The sequence below is a fragment of the Mesoplodon densirostris genome, chromosome 15 (genome assembly GCF_025265405.1).
Source record: "Mesoplodon densirostris isolate mMesDen1 chromosome 15, mMesDen1 primary haplotype, whole genome shotgun sequence".
NCBI classification, from domain to species: Eukaryota; Metazoa; Chordata; class Mammalia; order Artiodactyla; family Ziphiidae; genus Mesoplodon; species Mesoplodon densirostris.
Genome location: NC_082675.1, coordinates 7,552,820 through 7,574,286, shown reverse-complemented (window position 1 = coordinate 7,574,286; position 21,467 = coordinate 7,552,820). Strand labels below are relative to the sequence as shown.

General features: G+C 41.2%; 1 protein-coding gene across 2 annotated transcripts in view; it reads right to left on the bottom strand.

The window, feature by feature from the left end:
- The window catches only part of VPS33A (VPS33A core subunit of CORVET and HOPS complexes), a 34,562-nt gene that overhangs the window by 6,948 nt on the left and 6,147 nt on the right, over window positions 1-21,467 (bottom strand). For both annotated transcript variants that reach the window (XM_060119324.1, XM_060119325.1), the window contains exons 5-10: window positions 16,582-16,698; window positions 15,475-15,649; window positions 11,671-11,864; window positions 10,118-10,244; window positions 9,161-9,228; window positions 7,798-7,935 (exon numbers count right to left, since the gene is read on the bottom strand). In XM_060119324.1, the coding sequence (XP_059975307.1) occupies window positions 7,798-7,935; window positions 9,161-9,228; window positions 10,118-10,244; window positions 11,671-11,864; window positions 15,475-15,649; window positions 16,582-16,698 (819 nt within the window). The remainder of the gene's footprint in view (window positions 1-7,797; window positions 7,936-9,160; window positions 9,229-10,117; window positions 10,245-11,670; window positions 11,865-15,474; window positions 15,650-16,581; window positions 16,699-21,467) is intronic.

Genomic DNA, 21,467 nt, shown 5'->3' with positions numbered 1-21,467 from the left:
TATATAGGATGGATAAACAACAAGGTCCCACTGTAGAGCACAGGGAACTATATTCAATATCTTGTGATAAACCATCAGGGAAAAGAATATGAAAAAAAAGAATGTCTCTATGTGTATAACTGAGTCACTCTGCTGTACAGCAGAGATTGGCATGACATTGTAAATCAACTCACTTCAATTAAAAAAAAAAAGAGCACTTGCAACAAATCCACTGGTTTGTACCCTGGGGCATGTTACCGAAGTCCAGGCAATGACCATCCATGGGCACAGGTGCAGGGCAGGGATGAAGCCTGCCCTAAAACTGCTTGCCATTACAGCAAATCCAGCTCACTGGATCCCTCAAAGAATTATGTAAATTTTTTTACTTTAAAGTCAGAATTTATGGACCCAACTTAAGTGAGCATCAAATAAATTATAGTATATTTTTATATGGGATATAATTAGCTATTTAAAAAAGAAAGAGGCAGATCTATACATCCTGATAAGAAAGACCTTCTGGATTTATTCTTCAGGACAAAAAAAATATAAGAAGACTATTACGTATAGTAGGATTTTATTTTTGTTAAAAAAGATATAGTAAGTAATAATAATAGCTAACACTTATATAATACTTTCTACGGGGGGGCACTGGTGTATTCTAAGTGCTTTACATACATTACTCAGTCATTCTTATTATAACCCCACGAGGTAGCCACTATTATCTCCATTTTATAGAGAAGTTTAAATAACTTGCCCAAGGTCACACAGCTAATGACTAACAGAGCTGGGATGTGGATCCAGCTGGTCTCGCCCCATGGTCTGTGTATGTAAACATTCTTTGTACACAGATGCAAAGACAGGAATCTGGAAGCACACAAACCAAGCTACTGACATTGGTCCCTTCCAGGGAGGGAAATGGGGGGAGGCGGAGGCGGGGGAGGGTCATGGTTTGCACCATGTACTTCTGCTTTGTTTGAACGTTATATGATGAGAATGCACGTGTCATTTGTGTAATTTTTTAAAAGGCAAAAGCAAACAAACAAAACCCCCCCAAAACCCAACCTGAATGAGTATTTAGTTTTAACACTAACATACTTAACTGTGACTAGTAATAGCAAATAAATAGTGCCTGAGACATTTTTAAACAGAAGGGAGAATTTTAAAAACAATGGTGGGCTTTTCCTTATATAAAGTAACAGGCTTCATTTAAGTAAGTTGGCTAAAGAATCATCATCAGAAATGTGCAAAAAAAAGCCCAGTGACGGGCGTGGGATGCTGGGGCTGCTGCCGCCGCCGCCAAGAAGCCTGTGTGCGAGCGCAGGTCACTGTCCACACCGCCCTTCCGGGAGCCCGTGCAGCCCGCCACTGCCAGGGTCCCGGGATCCAGGGGCGGCTTCCCTGGGAGAACGCACGGCGCGCCTCGGGCTGGTGCAACGTCACGCCGACCTCTGCTGCTGCAGGCTCGCCCCGCACTCCGTGCCCCTCCCTCCCGCCCGGCCTGAGTGAGCCAGAGTCCCCGAAGAGGCTGCTCCTTTAACCCTGTCCTGTCTGAGCGAAGAACAGACGCCCTCCGGCGACCTACACGCAGAGGCGGGGCCAAATCCAAAATTGAGACCCGGGAGCTGTGAGAACAAAGAAGAGAAAGGGAAACCTCTCCCAGCAGCCTCAGAAGCAGCGGATTAAAGTTCCACAATCAACTTGATGTACCCTGCATCTGTGGAATACATGAATAGACAACAAATCATCCCAAATTGAGGAGCCAGGAGTCAGTGCTGGGCCTCTGAGGTGGGAGAGCCAACTTCAGGACACTGGTCCACAAGAGACCTCCCAGCTCCACATAATATCAAACGGCGAAAATCTTCCAGAGATCTCCATCTCAACACCAGCACCCAGCTTCACTCAACGACCAGCAAGCTACAGTGCTGGACACCCTATGCCAAACAACTAGCAAGACAGGAACACAACGCCACCCATTAGCAGAGAGGTGGCCTAAAATCATAAAAAGTCCGCAGACACCCCAAAACACACCACCAGACGTGGACCTGCCCACCAGAAAGACAAGATCCAGCCTCATCCACCAGAGCACAGGCACTAGTCCCCTCCACCAGGAAGCCTACACAACCCACTAAACCAACCTTAGCCACTGGGGACAGACACCAAAAACAACGGGAACTACGAACCTGCAGCCTGCAAAAAGGAGACCCCAAACACAGTAACATAAGCAAAATGAGAAGACAGAAAAACACACAGCAGGAGAAGGAGCAAGATAAAAACCCACCAGAACTAACAAATGAAGAGGTAATAGGCAGTCTACCTGAAAAAGAATTCAGAATAATGATGGTAAAGATGATCCAAGATTCTATTTCCCAGATCCAAAATCTTGGAAATAGAATAGACAAAATGCAAGAAACAGTTAACAAGGACCTAGAAGAACTAAAGATGAATCAAGCATCGATTAAAAACACAATAAATGAAATAAAAAATACTCTAGATGGGATCAATAGCAGAATAACTGAGGCAGAAGAACGGATAAGTGAGGTGGAAGATAAAATAGTGGAAATAACTGCTGCAGAGCAAAATAAAGAAAAAAGAATGAAAAGAACAGAGGACAGTCTCAGAGACCTCTGGGACAACAATAAACGCACCAACATTCGAATTATAGGGGTTCCAGAAGAAGAAGAGAAAAAGAAAGGGACTGAGAAAATATTTGAAGAGATTATAGTTGAAAACTTCCCTAATATGGGAAAGGAAGTAGTTAATCAAGTCCAAGAGGCACAGAGAGTCCCATACAGAATAAATGCAAGGAGAAATACGCCAAGACACATATTAATCAAACTGTCAAAAATTAAACACAAAGAAATCATATTAAAAGCAGCAAGGCAAAAACAACAAATAACACACAAGGGAATCCCCATCAGGATAACAGCTGATCTCTCAGCAGAAACTCTACAAGCCAGAAGGGAGTGGCAGGACATAATTAAAGTGATGAAGGAGAAAAACCTGCAACCAAGATTACTCTACCCAGCAAGGATCTCATTCAGATTTGATGGAGAAATTAAAACGTTTACAGACAAGCAAAAGCTGAGAGAGTTCAGCACCACCAAACCAGCTTTACAACAAATGCTAAAGGAACTTCTCTAGGCAAGAAACACAACAGAAGGAAAAGACCTACAATAACGAACCCAAAACAATTAAGAAAATGGGAATAGGAACATACATATCGATAATTACCTTAAATGTAAATGGACTAAATGCTCCCACCAAAAGACAAAGATTGGCTGAATGGATACAAAAACAAGACCCATATATATGCTGTCTACAAGAGACCCACTTCAGACCTAGAGACACATACAGACTGAAAGTGAGGGGATGGAAAAAGATATTCCACGCAAATGGAAACCAAAAGAAAGCTGGAGTAGCAATTCTCATATCAGACAAAATAGACTTTAAAATAAAGACTACTAGAAGAGACAAAGAAGGACACTACATAAAGATCAAGGGATCGATCCAAAAAGAAGATATAACAATTGTAAATATTTATGCACCAAACATAGGAGCACCTCAATACATAAGGCAAATACTAACAGCCATAAAAGGAGAAATCGACAGTAACACAATCATAGTAGGGGACTTTAACACCCCACTTTCACCAATGGACAGATCATCCAAAATGAAAATAAATAAGGAAACACAAGCTTTAAATGATACATTAAACAAGATGGACTTAATTGATACTTATAGGACATTCCATCCAAAAACAACAGAATACACATTTTTCTCAAGTGCTCATGGAACATTCTCCAGGATAGATCATATCTTGGGCCACAAATCAAGCCTTGGTAAATTTAAGAAAATTGAAATTGTATCAAGTATCTTTTCAGACCACAATGCTATGAGACTAGATATCAATTACAGGAAAAGAGCTGTAAAAAATACAAACACATGGAGGCTAAACAATACACTACTTAATAACAAAGTGATCACTGAAGAAATCAAAGAGGAAATTAAAAAATACCTAGAAACAAATGACAATAGAGACACGACAACCCAAAACCTATGGGATGCAGCAAAAGCAGTTCTAAGAGGGAAATTTATAGCAATACAATCCCACCTTAAGAAACAGGAAACATCTCGAATAAACAACCTAACCTTGCACCTAAAGCAATTAGAGAAAGAAGAACAAAAACATCCCAAAGTTAGCAGAAGGAAAGAAATCATAAAGATCAGATCAGAAATAAATGAAAAAGAAAAGAAGGAAATGATAGCAAAGATCAATAAAACTAAAAGCTGGTTCTTTGAGAAGATAAACAAAATTGATAAACCATTAGCCAGACTCATCAAGAAAAAAAGGGAGAAGACTCAAATCAATAGAATTAGAAATGAAAAAGGAGAAGTAACAACTGACACTGCAGAAATACAAAAGATCATGAGAGATTACTACAAGCAACTCTATGCCAATAAAATGGACAACCTGGAAGAAATGGACAAATTCTTAGAAATGCACAACCTGCCAAGACTGAATCAGGAAGAAATAGAAAATATGAACAGACCAATCACAAGCACTGAAATTGAAACTGTGATAAAAAATCTTCCAACAAACAAAAGCCCAGGACCAGATGGCTTCACAGGTGACTTCTATCAAGCATTTAGAGAAGAGCTAACACCTATCCTTCTCAAACTCTTCCAAAATATAGCAGAGGGAGGAACACGCCCAAACTCATTCTACGAGGCCACCATCACCTTGATACCAAAACCAGACAAGGATGTCACAAAGAAAGAAAACTACAGGCCAATATCACTGATGAACATAGATGCAAAAATCCTCAACAAAATACTAGCAAACAGAATCCAACAGCACATTAAAAGGATCATACACCATGATCAAGTGGGGTTTATTCCAGGAATGCAAGGATTCTTCAATATACGCAAATCAATCAACGTGATACACCATATTAACAAATTGAAGGAGAAAAACCATATGATCATCTCAATAGATGCAGAGAAAGCTTACGACAAAATTCAACACCCATTTATGATAAAAACCCTGCAGAAAGTAGGCATAGAGGGAACTTTCCTCAACATAATAAAGGCCATATATGACAAACCCACAGCCAGCATCGTCCTCAATGGTGAAAAACTGAAACCATTTCCACTAAGATCAGGAACAAGACAAGGTTGCCCACTCTCACCACTCTTATTCAACATAGTTTTGGAAGTTTTAGCCACAGCAATCAGAGAAGAAAAGGAAATAAAAGGAATCCAAATCGGAAAAGAAGAAGTAAAGCTGTCACTGTTTGCAGATGACATGATACTATACATAGAGAATCCTAAAGATGCAACCAGAAAACTACTAGAGCTAATCAATGAATTTGGTAAAGTTGCAGGATACAAAATTAATGCACAGAAATCTCTGGCATTCCTATATACTAATGATGAAAAATCTGAAAGTGAAATCAAGGAAACACTCCCATTTACCATTGCAACAAAAAGAATAAAATATCTAGGAATAAACCTACCTAAGGAGACAAAAGACCTGTATGCAGAAAATTATAAGACACTGATGAAAGAAATTAAAGATGATACAAATAGATGGAGAGATGTACCATGTTCTTGGATTGGAAGAATCAACATTGTGAAAATGACTCTACTACCCAAAGCAATCTACAGATTCAATGCAATCCCTATCAAACTACCACTAGCATTTTTCACAGAACTAGAACAAAAAATTTCACAATTTGTATGGAAACACAAAAGACCCCGAATAGCCAAAGCAATCTTGAGAACGAAAAATGGAGCTGGAGGAATCAGGCTCCCTGACTTCAGACTATACTACAAAGCTACAGTAATCAAGACAGTATGGTACTGGCACAAAAACAGAAAGATAGATCAATGGAACAGGATAGAAAGCCCAGAGATAAACCCACGCACATATGGTCACCTTATCTTTGATAAAGGAGGCAGGAATGTACAGTGGAGAAAGGACAGTCTCTTCAATAAGTGGTGCTGGGAAAACTGGATAGGGACATGTAAAAGTATGAGATTAGATCACTCCCTAACACCATACACAAAAATAAGCTCAAAATGGATTAAAGACCTAAATGTAAGGCCAGACACTATCAAACTCTTAGAGGAAAACATAGGCAGAACACTCTATGACATAAATCACAGCAAGATCTTTTTTGACCCACCTCCTAGAGAAATGGAAATAAAGACAAAAATAAACACATGGGACCTAATGAAACTTAAAAGCTTTTGCACAGCAAAGGAAACCATAAACAAGACCAAAAGACAACCCTCAGAATGGGAGAAAATATTTGCCGATGAAGCAACTGACAAAGGATTAATCTCCAAAATTTATAAGCAGCTCATGCAGCTCAATAACAAAAAAACAAACAACCCAATCCAAAAATGGGCAGAAGACCTAAATAGACATTTCTCCACAGAAGATATACAGACTGCCAACAAACACATGAAAGGATGATCTTTAATCATTAGAGAAATGCAAATCAAAACTACAATGAGATATCATCTCACACCAGTCAGAATGGCCATCATCAAAAAATCTAGAAACAATAAATGCTGGAGAGGGTGTGGAAAAAAAGGAACACTCTTGCACTGCTGGTGGGAATGTGAATTGATACAGCCACTATGGAGAACAGTATGGAGGCTCCTTAAAAATCTAAAAATAGAACTACCATATGACCCAGCAATCCCACTACTGGGCATATACCCTGAGAAAACCATAATTCAAAAAGAGACATGTACCAAAATGTTCATAGCAGCCCTACTTACAATAGCCCGGAGATGGAAACAACCTAAGTATCCATCATTGGATGAATGGATAAAGAAGATGTGGCACATATATACAATGGAATATTACTCAGCCATAAAAAGAAACGAAACTGAGCTATTTGTAATGAGGTGGATGGACCTAGAGTCTGTCATACAGAGTGAAGTAAATCAGAAAGAGAAAGACAAATACTGTATGCTGACACATATATATGGAATTTAAGAAAAAAAATGTCATCAAGAACATAGGGGTAAGACAGGAATAAAGACACAGACCTACTAGAGAATGGACTTGAGGATATGGGGAGGGGGAAGGGTAAGCTGTGACAAAGTGAAAGAGCGGCATGGACATGTATACACTATGAAACGTAAGGTAGATAGCTAGTCGGAAGCAGCCGCATAGCACAGGGAGATCAGCTCGGTGCTTTGTGACCGCCTGGAGGGGTGGGATAGGGAGGGTGGGAGGGAGACGCAAAAGGGAGGGGATATGGGAACATATGTATATGTATAACTGATTAAATTTGTTATAAAGCAAAAAATAAAAAATATATATATATTAAAAAAAAAAAAAAAAGAAAAGAAATGTGCAAAACGTTCCCTTCCTCCATCGAACAGATGGGTTAACAACAAGAGCAGTAGACCCTGGCTGCCTGGGTTTTAGCCCTGGCTCTGCCACATACTAGCTGGTGACCTTGGGCAAGTTACAGCACTACTCTGTGCCTTAGTTTTCTCATCCATAAAATGGGGATGGTAAGAGTATACAACTCAGTGCCGTTGTAAGGATTAAACAAATGAATACACATAAAGCTCTTCCAATAGAGCCTGGCACATAGTAAAAGCTCACTAAACATTAGCTATTGTTATTATTATGCAAACACAGTAAACAATGAATACCAAGGACAATCCCTCCATGTATTAAAAAATTTAAAAGATAGTGGAAACACTATACCAAAATAGCAGCTTTGGGAAGTATTTTTTTAAAAAGATGTTTTCTCCCCTGGCAAATTAGTAATTTAAAATTATACTGACCTGCAGGATTTCTCTTTTGTAATAATCCAAAACTTTTTGTTTGAGTCCACTATTGCACACGGATTGGAGGCAAACCAGTCTTAACACCTTGATCAGTGGATGTTTTTGGGCAATACAATCCTCAATGTAACTGTTGACCTGGAAACAAGATATATACCGGTACCAGCATCTGGTTTGGGGACCTCAAGAACTTGATATTTACTATTATTTTTCAAAGTCAAGTATTGTGTGGTGATCTGGGTGGGAAGAGAATTTGAAAAGGAATAGATACCATAATCTATTCCTATATATACGTGTGTATATGTATGTATATACGTATCTGAATCACTTTGCCGTGCACCTGAAGCTAACACAACATTGTTAATCAACTATACTCCAACATACAATAAAAAATGAAAAAAAAACAAGGAGCCGCGTGGGAGAACAGTTCCTTCCTTTTTTCACTGTCCCTAAGGCCCCTCCGAAGTAGGTCCTCTGCCTCTGCTACACGCACCCCCGTCACCATGCAGACACACCAGCGACGGGGAGCACAGAGCACGGAGGGTACACGCAGGCAATCCAGCGGCCTGTCTGGACTCACCTGTCTCCACGAACAACCTCGGGAGAGGCTGCTGCATGTCCCGGGTGTGCGACCATAACAGCAGCCATTTATCAGCACAAAGTGACAGGAATCTTTTTAGAAGATGGGACTTTTCATAAATCAAGCAATTTTAAAGTTAGTAATAGAAGTGAATATTTAAGGGAAATTATATGATCAATCCTCTCAGAAAGCAAATCTATTCATTTATCTATTATAGTCCTTAAAGGTCTTTGATTTTAGGGGCTGGGTCTCACCTCTCTGTGCACTGCAGAAAGTGCCTTCATAGGATAATGTTAAATATTTGAGACTTGATGAAATCTCTGTTTTCACATTTTGCATTTGCTCTTCAAATTATGTAGACAAGGGGCTTCCCTGGTGGCGCAGTGGTCGAGAATCTGCCTGCTAATGCAGGGGACACGGGTTCGAGCCCTGGTCTGGGAGGATCCCACGTGCCGCAGAGCAACTAGGCCCGTGAGCCACAACTACTGAGCCTGCACGTCTGGAGCCTGTGCTCCGCGACAAGAGAGGCCGCGATAGTGAGAGGCCCGCGCACCGCGATGAAGAGTGGCCCCTGCTCGCCGCAACTAGAGAAAGCCCTCGCACAGAAACGAAGACCCAACACAGCAAAAATAAATAAATTAATTAATAAACTCCTACCCCCAACATCTTAAAAAAAAAAAATGTAGACAAGGCATGGGAATCAAAGCAATTGCTTTTCTAGCTATAATCTTATGTTTGATAAGATATCAATTATTTGTTAGAACAGTTTTATTGTACACATACCTTATCAGTGTCTATTCCAGACATAAACTCCTGCTCCACTGTTAATTTATCAAAGAAGTCTTCAGAAGCTAAAATGGAATTAGCAAATTTGTAACTAAGAAATTAATGTTAACCCTTTTATACACAGAGCATGATTAAGAAACGAGACACGCAAAAAGGAAAGCAAGCAAAAAGTTCAAATCATCACCTGACAAGAATCTTCTAAGAAACATGGAAACCCCTACAATCCTGAGCTCCTAAATTACATCTAGAAATAGTCGACCACTGTACCCCTTTGCTATCCTTAGGACTTTCAAAAGGACTCAAGAATTTTTTCTCAGTATCAATGAAAGCTAATCTTGAAAGACCATTTTAACTTGCATCATCAGATCCAACCCAGTTTCACTTGATTTCCACTTCTATTAATATGAAAACAATGGACTGATTTTCCAACACTTTTATATAAGATTCAAAGTATACTTTATAAAACAGGGCATTGAACAATCTCCAACTCAGCTTTTACAGCCTGTGTTTTAATGAGTAAACACACATCTTCCAAGCCCTTTCAAAATACTTAACATATGCTCTCTACCAATTCTGCAGAGAGTCTTCAAGAGAAAAACAAGAACTAAAACAGAAACATGATGCTGCTCTAATTAATTAATCTTTAACAACAGGAAAAAAACCAGACTGAAAAAATTAACCGCCTCATGTTATGGGAAGAATTTTTTTCTCTTTTTGACATTCCAAATATTTTATCATATGATTATGTGATTTTAATAATGAAAAAAATTGAGCTAACCACAAAGGGAACATTTTTGACTATAAACATTCGAATACTTAACTCTGAGAATAACATATGGTGTTAAAACAGAGCTGACCTCCCAAAGGAGTACTGTGGTGCCAGTGATCACCGTGTCAGTCATGGTGCATGCAAGTCAGGCCCAGGTGAGCACCATCACTCCCAAAGATACTCACTAGTTACGTCTTTGATTAGCTCTGCAATCGAGGTGTGGTTTGCGAGGGAGCCCCTTGCTGCCTGCATGTGGGGCAGTTGCGAAACGAACTGCTTGATCTCCCCAACGGTCTTGGCATTGTGCCTCTCCTGAAACGGGTAAAACAGCAGAACCGTTGAGCGGGGGAAATATTTTCAGTACTCTGTTCTTTGTACTGCTTAGAGGACATTTAATTTATACTAATGTGAAAGAATAGAACACAAATAAATCAGGCCAAACCCACCTCCAACATGACCCAGAAAAACAGAAAAGATAGGCTCGTTGTTCCCGTTCACTGCATTAGTACTTTTTTTTTTTTTTTTTGCGGTTCGCGGGCCTCTCACTGTTGTGGCCTCTCCCGTTGCGGAGCACAGGCTCCGGACGCGCAGGCTCAGCGGCCATGGCTCATGGGCCCAGCTGCCCTGCAGCATGTGGGATCCTCCTGGACCGGGGCACGAACCCGCGTCCCCTGCATCGGCAGGCGGACTCTCAACCACTGCGCCACCAGGGAAGCCCGCGTTAGTAATTTTTAAGGGAGCAAATGCCTAATGTTTTTTCTTTCCAGGCATCAGATCATATTGTGATTAGTATTTGTGGGGGACAGTACTAGGTTGTCCACAAACATTTCTGAGTAAAAAACTAAAACAAAGACATGTTAAGAGGGGAACATAAACGGCAAAATGTTTCCTCCGTAATAGAAAAAAAAATCCATTCTTACTGCTGAACCTCAATCTTGAATACTGTCCATGAATAAAGAGAACCTTACTGGGTGATGAGAACATTGTTTTTTTTGCAAAATTTAGTAATTTAAGCCAAAAGTAACTTCAGAAATTTGAAGAAAATCAACTAGCAAACACAATTCCTAAGAAAGATGAAACCTGGAATACACACTCAGTAAAAAAAAATCAGCCTTCAAAAATTCTCCCAATTTATGTTTCCAAAGATTAAATACGCAGAGTTCAGCATCTTACTGAATTCACATGTTTCAAAAATGAGCTTAACCAAGAATAAATCAGTGGTGGGACAAGAGGAGGCAGGAAGGTAATAATGAAGCCGCCAATTTAAAAGCTCTGGGCTGCTGGGATTTCACTCTTATTATCACCTACCGCATCTGCAGCGTTCCCCTGCATGTTGGTTAAACTGGGAGCTTTTGGCCCAAATTGCAAGTTCTATTATAGAGGATATTTTATTTAGAGTACAGCTGGCTTCCTCTTTTTTTTTTTTTTAAACAGCTGCCTTCCTCTTAAGTGAGATAGGAAATAATTAAAAGGAAGGTAAAACAAATATTTATGGTGAAAGCATGTAAACTGCAAACACTACTCCTTTCTCCCCCAAAAGGAGACAAAATTAACACCTTTTCTCATGGGTCTGGGAAGAAGTTTAAAAAGAAACTCTTGGGTCCTCCAACGGCTGAGCCTGTGGTTTCTCAGGATGAGAACTGCAGCTCTGCTTAGTGGCTGCACTTCTGGCAGCTCGCCCTTCCTTCGTGGGGTGGGCAGTCTAGCCAGAACCAGGAGGACAACCAAACCGTCTCACCTCAAACGCTGCAGAGATCACCTTTGCTTTCTTGCTAAGCACGGAGCCCACTGCATTGAAGTTTTTATCTCGGATCTCAGCATACAGCTCCTCCGCAGAATTCAGCTGAAGCTTCTTTGCTTCCGTGGGAAGGTCCTTACCACCATCGCCCTGTTTCTTAGGTGCAAATTTCTCCGGAGGTAATTTCACGTAACCTGAACAACAGTGGAAGGGAACAAGGCTCTGTGCGCACTTAATGGAAGAACCAGTCAAGTGCTCAGGCACAAAACAGAATCTTCCAACTTAGGAGAGGATGGAAGCCGGCTTTAGAAAAAACTGGAGTATAGCACTGAGGTTTTGATTTTTCCACGATCAAAGTACAGAATGTAGTGACTCTTTAATATTCATATCATGGTTCCACTTTTCTTTGGGGGCACCTATCTGAATCACTGCAGCAATGACCAGTTCCTGAACTTATTCAGGGATCAGGTTACTTTTTCACTTAAAAAAAATTACAAGGCTCTCCCCATTATCTTCCGGCATTTTTCAAACTGTAAGTCATGTCCTATTAGTAGATCATGAAATCAAGTTGGTGGGTTGCAATTAGCATTATAAACAAACAAAACATTAAATACCATAGTGCATCACATGAAGTAGGGTGGTTTTTTTTTAAATAAAATGTTGCTTCAGTTTCACACACACATATGTGTGCATGTACTAGGTCATGATATAAAATATATTTCTTACTATAGGTTGTTGTCGAAAATAGTTTGAAAGCCCACTTCCTGTTTTTATAAATAAAGTTTTATTGGCACAAAGCCATGCCTTTTCATTATGTCTCATTTGGGGCTGCTTTCACATTATAAAGAAGAAGTGAGATTCCACAGAGGCACTGCATGACCTAAAATATTTGCCATCTGGCTCTTATAAGTACCGTGCGCTAACCGATGGCGCCACTGGAGCTACCGCTATCTGGCTCTTTACAGAAGTTGTCTACCCCGCTCTAGAACAAGCTCCCAAATTCCTCAGCACAGCATCCAGCCCCTCCACTAAGTAGCCTTAACCCTCTTCTCCCGTCTCTGTTCCTGCCAAACCAACTTAGTCACCATTTCCGGGAACACCCCACACGCCCTTATGAGTTGCCTATAAGCCAGTTTAACTCTAAGAAGCTTGGCAATATGAATCAAGGGCCTTATAACATTAACAACTTTGACCCCAAAATCCCGCATCAGAGAATGTAGTGAAAGAAAGTAATATGCTATATGAAAAAAATTTTTTGTATACAGATGCTTTTATAACCATAAAAAAACCCCAAATAACCTAAAATGCCCAACATTAGGGGAAGGATTATGCAAACCATGGTATAATATATATTATGGATTTTAATTAAGCTGTTAAAATTATACATATGCTGAGAAAATGCTCATATTATACCAAATCAAAAAAGAGGTTCCGGGAATTCCCTGGCGGTCCAGTGGTTAGGACTCCGTGCTTTCACTGCCGAGGGCCAGGGTTCAATCCCTGGTTGGGGAATCCCGCAAGCCACGCGGTGAAAAAAAACCGACAAAAAAGGAGGTTCAGAATAATTTGGACAAGCTGATGCTATTTATTTTTCGTTAACTAAAATCAACTCTGCATAGAAAAAGACTATAAGGAAATATACCAAAATATTAACATTGGCTGTCCCAAGGTTTGGGGGGTAGGGCTTCAGGGATAATGGGAGATCTATGTTTTCCTTCTTTATTTTTCCAATTTTCCCTTAATTGATATTTGACTCATATTATGGAAAAAACTTGCTGCAGAGAAACTGTGAATTTATACATATTCCTTCTCTTCTTGGAGAATCCCCTCCTACCTCTCACCTGTCTTAGACAGAGCCCCCTGAGGCTGCCTCACAGGTCACCTCCCTGCTCTAAACTCTAGCTCCCTTTAATGGTCTCCTGGGTGTTTCACTCTCTGGGACCATGAGAGGAGAGGCACCCTTGTTTCCTTCTGTTTTTTTTTTTCCAACAGCCTTGCTACCTCGTTTCTTTGACTCCCACCCACTCTCCAGCACAGAACTCCTCTGTCAATGAAATGGAGTTTTTTTTTTTTTTGCTGTACGCGGGCCTCTCACTGCTGTGGCCTCTCCCGTTGCGGAGCACAGGCTCCGCGGCCATGGCTCGCGGGCCCAGCCGCTCCGCGGCATGTGGGATCTTCCGGGATAGGGGCACGAACCCGTGTCCCCTGCATCGGCAGGCGGACTCTCAACCACTGCGCCACCAGGGAAGCCCTGAAATGGAGTTTTAAAAAGTATTTAAGATGTCATCTTTTGGAACAAATAATTTAAAAATAAGATTTTTTACAACTTTATCATTAAAGACTCTTTGTTTTGTGGAAACCCCTCTTCGTGGCTGTGTCTTCACCCATTCCCTCGGCTACCTATCCATCCTTATGGTTAAAATACGCATAACATAAAATTTACCATTTTAACCATTTTACGGTGAACACTGCAGTAGCATTTAGTACATACACAACTTTGTACAACCACAGCTAGTACCTAGTTCCAGAACCTTTTTATCCCAAAAGGAAACCCCATACCCAATAGGCAGTCACTCCCCATCCTCTTAGAGTCCTGGCCACCACTACTCTGTTTTCTGTCTCTGTGTTTTCTCCTCTAGGCTGTTCCTTGGCTCCCTGTGATGTAATTCAGCATGGCAATAGAGGCCAGGGGCTGATGGAAACCAGAGAAGGGGGCCTGCATGGGACAGAGGGAGTGGTGGGACCTGTCGTAAACTGGAGACAGGGGCCTGTCTAAAGCGGGAGCTCCACTGGGCACCAGCTGCAATGTGGGAATGTGACCTCGGGGTCACCCGAGCTTCAGATGTTTTTAAAGACATGGCATACATGGGAATTCCCTGGCGGTCCAGTGGTTAGGGCTCCGTGCTTTCATTTCCGAGGGCCTGGGTTTGATCCCTGGAGCTAAGATCCCGCAAGCCGCGTGGCATGGCCAAAGAAATAAAAATAAATTTAAAAAAAGACATGGCATCCATCAGGATTATTACTAAAAATTCTCTCCAATTTTAAATGCTGACAGAAACAAACAAACATCATGCGGACCAAAACCAGATAAAACATTTGTGACCTCTGACCCCAACAGTTTGTCAGGCCTAAACTCTAGCAGGCCTTCAAATCTTCTTTTGAGTGTCCCAACCTCCCGTATCAGCCTTTTCCCCACAGTGTCCCAGCTGTGCTCTCTGCCTCAGCAAGCTGCTCGTCCCATGGTTCCCTGCAGGTGTTATGCCACCTGCCCCTCGCCAGCAACCCCCCCCAAACTCTACCCCTCTTTCCAAACCCAGTACCAAGGCCACCTCTTCCAGAAGCTTTCCTGAACAACTGCCTGCCACGGCATCTATGTTCTCCAACTGCAGAGCCATCTGTTTATTTAGCCCTTGGCCTCTGCTCACAGTGGGCAAGCACAGTCCTGTGCAGTCAACAGCTGCCAGTCCTTGTGTGGCAGACAATGGTGGTTTGCTCAGATGTCGTTTAATTTTTTTTTTTTTTTTTTTTTTAAGCCACACAGTGCGGCATGCAAGATCTTAGTTTCCTGACCAGGGACTGAACCCGTGCCCCCTGCATTGGAAGCTTGAAGTCTTAACCACTGGACCGCTGGGGAAGTCCCTCAGATGTCGTTTAATCCTAGTGTCTGCAGGTCTAAAGTCAGCATTTTAATTTTTTTCAAATATTCTCTGATTTATTTGAAAAGGAAGCACCTTCTAAAAAAACGGCCTTTTGGGTATTTTTATCAGATTACCTATTAGTAAAAGTAGGTGTTACTTTACTCACTGTTCTGAATGCCATAAATTTCATCGATGAGTCCTTCATACGTAAGCTGAGTGGCAAGAGGCGTTAGCAAGTCCACATTCCGATCGAGCAACAAGAGATTATCAAAAACAGGGAATATCGAGTTCTGGCTCCCTGTGAACTCTCTCTTCATCCTGATCATCATATTGGCCACTTGCTGGAAACAAAACATGGGATCAGGTGGGACCCTCCTGGGAATAAGCAGATTAAAATATTCGGCTAAAAATGGAAAGAATCAAAAAAGTGAAAAAAGGAGAAAAACGGTGGAAGAGTGAGATGGATAAGAAATAAGCAGCTACAGAAAAGCGTTCGCTGTTGGCCGCCTGTCCCAACACTTACACTTTAGCCAGTGGCAGCAGCTACTTCTCAACGGGGCATAATTCAGAGTCTATTTCTGTTACTCACAGTAGTTCTGTTCTATAAAGTTGCTGTGAATACTGAATCAGCAAATACAGAACCACTGCCCCGAGAAGCATCAGGGTTAGGGTGCCGCGAATCTCTGGTTAAAACATTTTTGTCATCTGATCAATATATAACCTTGTCTTATGTGTGTTTCTGTTTAAAGACACATTAAATATATGCCGCTGATTCTCTAACACCATCACGCATGCCTGAACGAAGCTCATCTAACACGAGATTTCTCCCTAAGGCCCATCACAGCCTTCCTGCGCTCTGAGCACTAGACAGTGCTTCTGCACCACCCTTGGGGGCCATTTTAAACAGCAAAATCACCATCAAAAAGAGCACAAAAATGCAAAAAAAAAAAAAAAAAAAAGTGGCACTGAGCAGCGCATGGCATTATATAGGGGCAAAAAGGACACTTGTTTATGGTTTGAGCTGAAGGCAGAGGGCTGCTCTGTGTGACCTCAGCTGGGAATATGCACACTGGACAACTCAAATTACTGCTGCTCTGAGCATGTCCACAAAACACTGTGAATATTGATTTGGGGGCTACAAATAAATTTCAGCAAATAGGTGAATTCCCAAATAAAAAGGATTAACTGTATTTGTAAACAGATTCCCACTCCTTCCCTTCCTGGGGACCAGGGGACCCTTCCTCCACCACCAGAAGCACCTGCCGTTTCTCACCCGGGCGCACTCTCCTTTCCCAAAGATCTGGGGGATGGTCCCGTACAGAGCTTGCAGGGTCATCAGCCCCTTGGCTGCGTGGTACAGGCTGGTCTGGTCGCTCTCCAGGTAGCACTCCTGTGGGGACGAAGGGCCGGTTACGGTCACGGTCATCTGGGTGCGTGAGGCACCCACCTCTATCTGGCGCTGGGACTACACAGCCACTGGGTAAGACCATTTCCGCTAATTCCCCACTTTGCCAGGAAGCTGCAGACTCGGGTCCAGCCCAGGCCAGGAGGCCAAAAGCTCTGCCGTCGGGGGCAGCTATAGCAGCAATTCTCCCATGGCAGAGCCTTCTGGAAGGCTCTCCTCTTAGTTTATCAGCTCTTGAATAAGCTACGGATTAAGAAAGACTGACTCAGGGACTGGGCTCTCTCATTCACCGTTGTGAGTGTAAAGGCTGGGAGGACACCGTGGGAGGGCCACATAAGCGCACATATTCCTTGACCCCCCAAAGTCCCAGATGACCTCACAACAGAATACCTGGCAGTTTTTACAAACATGACGCCAGTTTCATATGTACTGACAGCAAATGAAGGCCATAACGTCTTGAGAAATGAGAAAGGGGTAGCTGAAGAGTCTTTAGAGAGTGATCTCATTTTCAGAAAATATGTTACCTTATACAATATACAGGGTATATTTTGTAAAGTAGACAAAATTATACTTTTCTGCATGGAAAGAGGGACCCAAAAACATACACAAAACCAGCTAGGAAGTGAGAAGAGAGACTCTAACAGTTCTGACGTGGGTAAGAGCACAGGTTCTCGACTCTGGTTGTCTTGATCTGAACCTCGGCTGTGTCACTTCCCAACTGGTGCCCTCGGCCACTTAGGTAACCTCTCTGTGCCTATTCATTGTCTGCAGAAGGGAGTATATTCAACACAGTATACGGATTAAATGAGGTAATTGCATGTAAAATATTTCATCCCAGTACCTGAAACATATAGTAAGTCCTTAACAAATGTTAGCTTTTATTATTAGAAACTGTTTGGATTATTATTATTTTTTTTACAATCATCATCCACTCATAAGTCAAAATGGAACACTGTACCAGACACCCCTCACCGACCCTCCCAACGTGCTTCTAGCCTCCAAAGCCAGGAGGGAGGGGACACTAGAGGCATTAAGCACGAGAGGGTGGGACTCATGTGCTCCACCCAGGGAGGAAGGAGGGCTGTGCCTGGAAAGAGCCTGGGGAGAGTGCTTGGCGGCTCTTCCAAGTCTGATGATTTTAACATTTCACTGCATATGACATGTCCAACTCAAGAATGTCCGAAGACATACTTCCTTGAAAAATTACTTAAAACTCCCTATCAGAGCAGAGCTAAGCTAAAAATTCAAGAAAAAAAAATATTAGGGAATATCTCTCAATATCGTATTCATTTTTTTAAACTTAAAAAGTTGTATTACTATAGACATTCTTTTTGTAATTCTTTTTTAAAAAAATTCAAAAGTTGATGACATATTAATCTTGAATTTTTTGCTCTATTATAATTGGTGGTGGGATGATTATTTGTACTAATATCCCTGTATTCTGTGCTTGTGGAATCACTTGGTATTTCAAACCATGAGGACATTTTTGGAGGGACAAATGCTAATACCCATTAACATTTAAATACACATACTTTTTTACCCCAAAGTCCCACATGCCTACACGATAGAATACCTGGCAGTTTTTTTGTGTGTTGTTTGTTTTGTTTTTCTATGTTTATCAAACCAATGAAAATGAATTTTAAACAGGTGTACTTGTAACTACTTGGAATGTGTTTGTTTTCTTGACTTAACTATAGGCAATTCTTACTTAAGGTTGGGGGAAAAAAGGGTAGGCGGTTTTGATTTTAACTAAAATTATAGTGCTTCACTCACATAACACCAGCCAGTCTAGCACACTGTATAAGAAGTAAGACCTTTTAAAGAAAACTTTACATTCTAAAATTATTAAAAGGACAACATGAACTCATTCAATCATGCAGGTCCTTTAAACTTTGCTTTGAAAGTCTTAAGGAGAAAAACATATGGTACTGTGACGAGGGCATAGGCTGGAGAAAACTTTATTTTTCTTCCCTTCCCTTACTACTTGAGAGAAGTCAATACAATTTTCCATTTGTATAAATGAAAGGCCACAGTTTTTAACTCTTGTATAATAATATTCCTTGAGCCAGAAGAAGATATACATATGTTCCACATTTTAGTTACATTTCAACAATTATGTATTATATGCTTATAGGGATCATGTTCAATGGCAAAGTGAAGGGGGCCGATGGTCTCAGATGTTTCCGTGTAAGACAGCGTGTCAAGAACTGACTTATATATTATCCGTCCTCCAGACTGACATCACATTTCAAAATAGCTTGGTAGGATGATGGCTGTCAAAATCGCCTGCATGGAGACATCCGTGCCTCTGGGCCTGGTCGCGCCACGCGGGGACCTCGCAGGGAAGGATGCGCGGGCTGGCGCGGGGGAGCAGGGCCCCAGCGGGTAGTACCCGCACCGCCGCCTCGGAAGGGAGGCCTCCACCGTCCGCTAACTTTGCAGTCTTTACAAAGGAGGTAGATTTTATGTAAACTGATTTCTGTATATACATATGAAGGCCACAGTAGTTTAAGCCCTGTGACTGAGCATTAGAGTTCAATGAGCTGAACTCCAATTCCCACGTTTTGTGCAGTGCGAGGCTCAAGACGATCATAATCACAGCCCAAAGCACAGAGAGATCTACATGTGCCTCCTGATGCCATGAAAAGCTAAATTAGGCTCACTGTTTAAAATCACGTAAATAAGTAAAATTACCTCAACTCTATCAGAAACCGGACTTGAATTTAACATTAGGTAGAACTTTCAGCTTTATTATCCAGGCGAAATCTTTGACTTCTAAAATAGAATCTTAAGTGGACATATATAAGCCAAGGGCTTGAAATTCTCAGCAGAAAAGAATTCTGTTCTTTTTCTGCAAACCAGTGGTTAAATAAACAGGAAATCTCTCCTCTGGACAGGTTTTGTCATGCCAGGACAAGTTTTCCTCAGCTCCTACCAATTCACATTAATTAGACGGATGTGAATTAATTACATGAGGGTATACCATTATAGCTACGTGATAAAGCCAATATAGCAAAATGTTAATTTCAGAACCTAGGTGATGAGTATACAGGTGTTCACTGTACCCTTCTTTCAACTTTTCTGTATATTTGAAATTTTTCACATAAAATGTTGGGGGGCGGGAAATCTGTACCATCATTGGAAGAGATTTACTGTAAGCAAATCAGTGGGGAACATGGCTGAAAAGAAGAGCCAAGAAGCTCTCCTGGTTATGAAATTTATCAGCGGTGCCACTTAGTTCTTCCTCAGGTTAACTCTTTGAAAGCGGTGGTCACTGTAACAACATACTAGGGAAGAAAGAGTTTCAAATAATTTTTTGCACAACACCAGTGGTTCTCAAAAGTTCTAGTCTCCAGACCAGCAGCATCAATGTCACATATGCATAACTCAGAGAAGGAAATACAGATAAATATGATTACACTAAGAAAGTACGCATAGCAAAAACTACCATAAGCTAAGTCAAAAGACAAATGTCAAAGGCAGGTAAAGAGCCTACAGATACAGGGCCCACATGTACAGTGATCTATGCATGAGGTAATTCACTGTAGCACTGCCTCTAAAAGCATAAGATGAGAAACAACAAAATGTCCTTCAAAAGGGGACTGACTTAATAAATCATTGTACATCCAAACAATGGAACAGTATGCAGCTTCAGCTAAGAATAAAAAAGTATTTTCAGGGCTTCCCTGGTGGCGCAGTGGTTGAGAGTCCGCCTGCCGATGCAGGGGACACGGGTTCGTGCCCTGGTCTAGGAAGATCCCACATGCCGCAGAGCGGCTGGGCCCATGAGCCATGGCTGCTGAGCCTGCGCGTCCGGAGCCTGTGCTCCGCAGCGGGAGAGGCCGCAACAGTGAGAGGCTCGCGTACCGCAAAGAAAAAAAAAAAAAAAAAAGTATTTTCATAGATGGTAGAAAATGACTCCAAGATATATTATTAAGAGAATAAAGCAAGTTACCGAAGTTATATAGGATATGCTACCATTTGAATAAAAGCTCATATATACTATGACCTGTAGCTGCCTAAAGCACTTCCAAAAACAAATAAAAAAGAACGAGTAACAGTGATTGCTTCTGGGAGGTATAGCATTTTGAGAATTGGGTGGAGAGTGGCTTACTTTTCATTCTGTACCCTTTCTTACTCAAAGAAAATTTTCGTGTACACAGATTATGTTTACGAAAGATTTTCAAATTACTTTTTTAAACATAAAGTAATATTCTTATGAGAGAAAGCATTCTTTGAACTAAAGTTGTAAACAAAACCAATATCTAAAATTCCATTTGGAAAAACCATCCAGAACTGGGGAACAAAGATATGCATATTTGCTAACAAACACATGCCGAAAATAATCAGTGGGGAAAAATTGCACTGGAACAACTGGCACTATATGGAAAAAATAAATAAGCCCCATATGGAAAAATACAGATAAAAATACATTAGTCCCCACTTCACACCACACACTCCAAACACATGGTTCAAGCTGAATTAAAGACGTGAATATGATAAGCAAAACTTCAAAACTTTTAAAGGAAAATACAAGATTTTCTATGTCTTCAGGTAGAGAAGGATTTATTAAGACTAAAAAAACACAAACTGAAAGAAAAAAAGTGATATACTACTTTGAAGGGCTCATACCTCCAAATTTCAAAGCTTACTACAAAGTTACATTTATCAAGACAGTGTGTTACTGGCATTAAGGAAAGACATATTGATCAGTGGGGTAGAGCTGAGACACCAGAAATAAACACCTTTAGGGA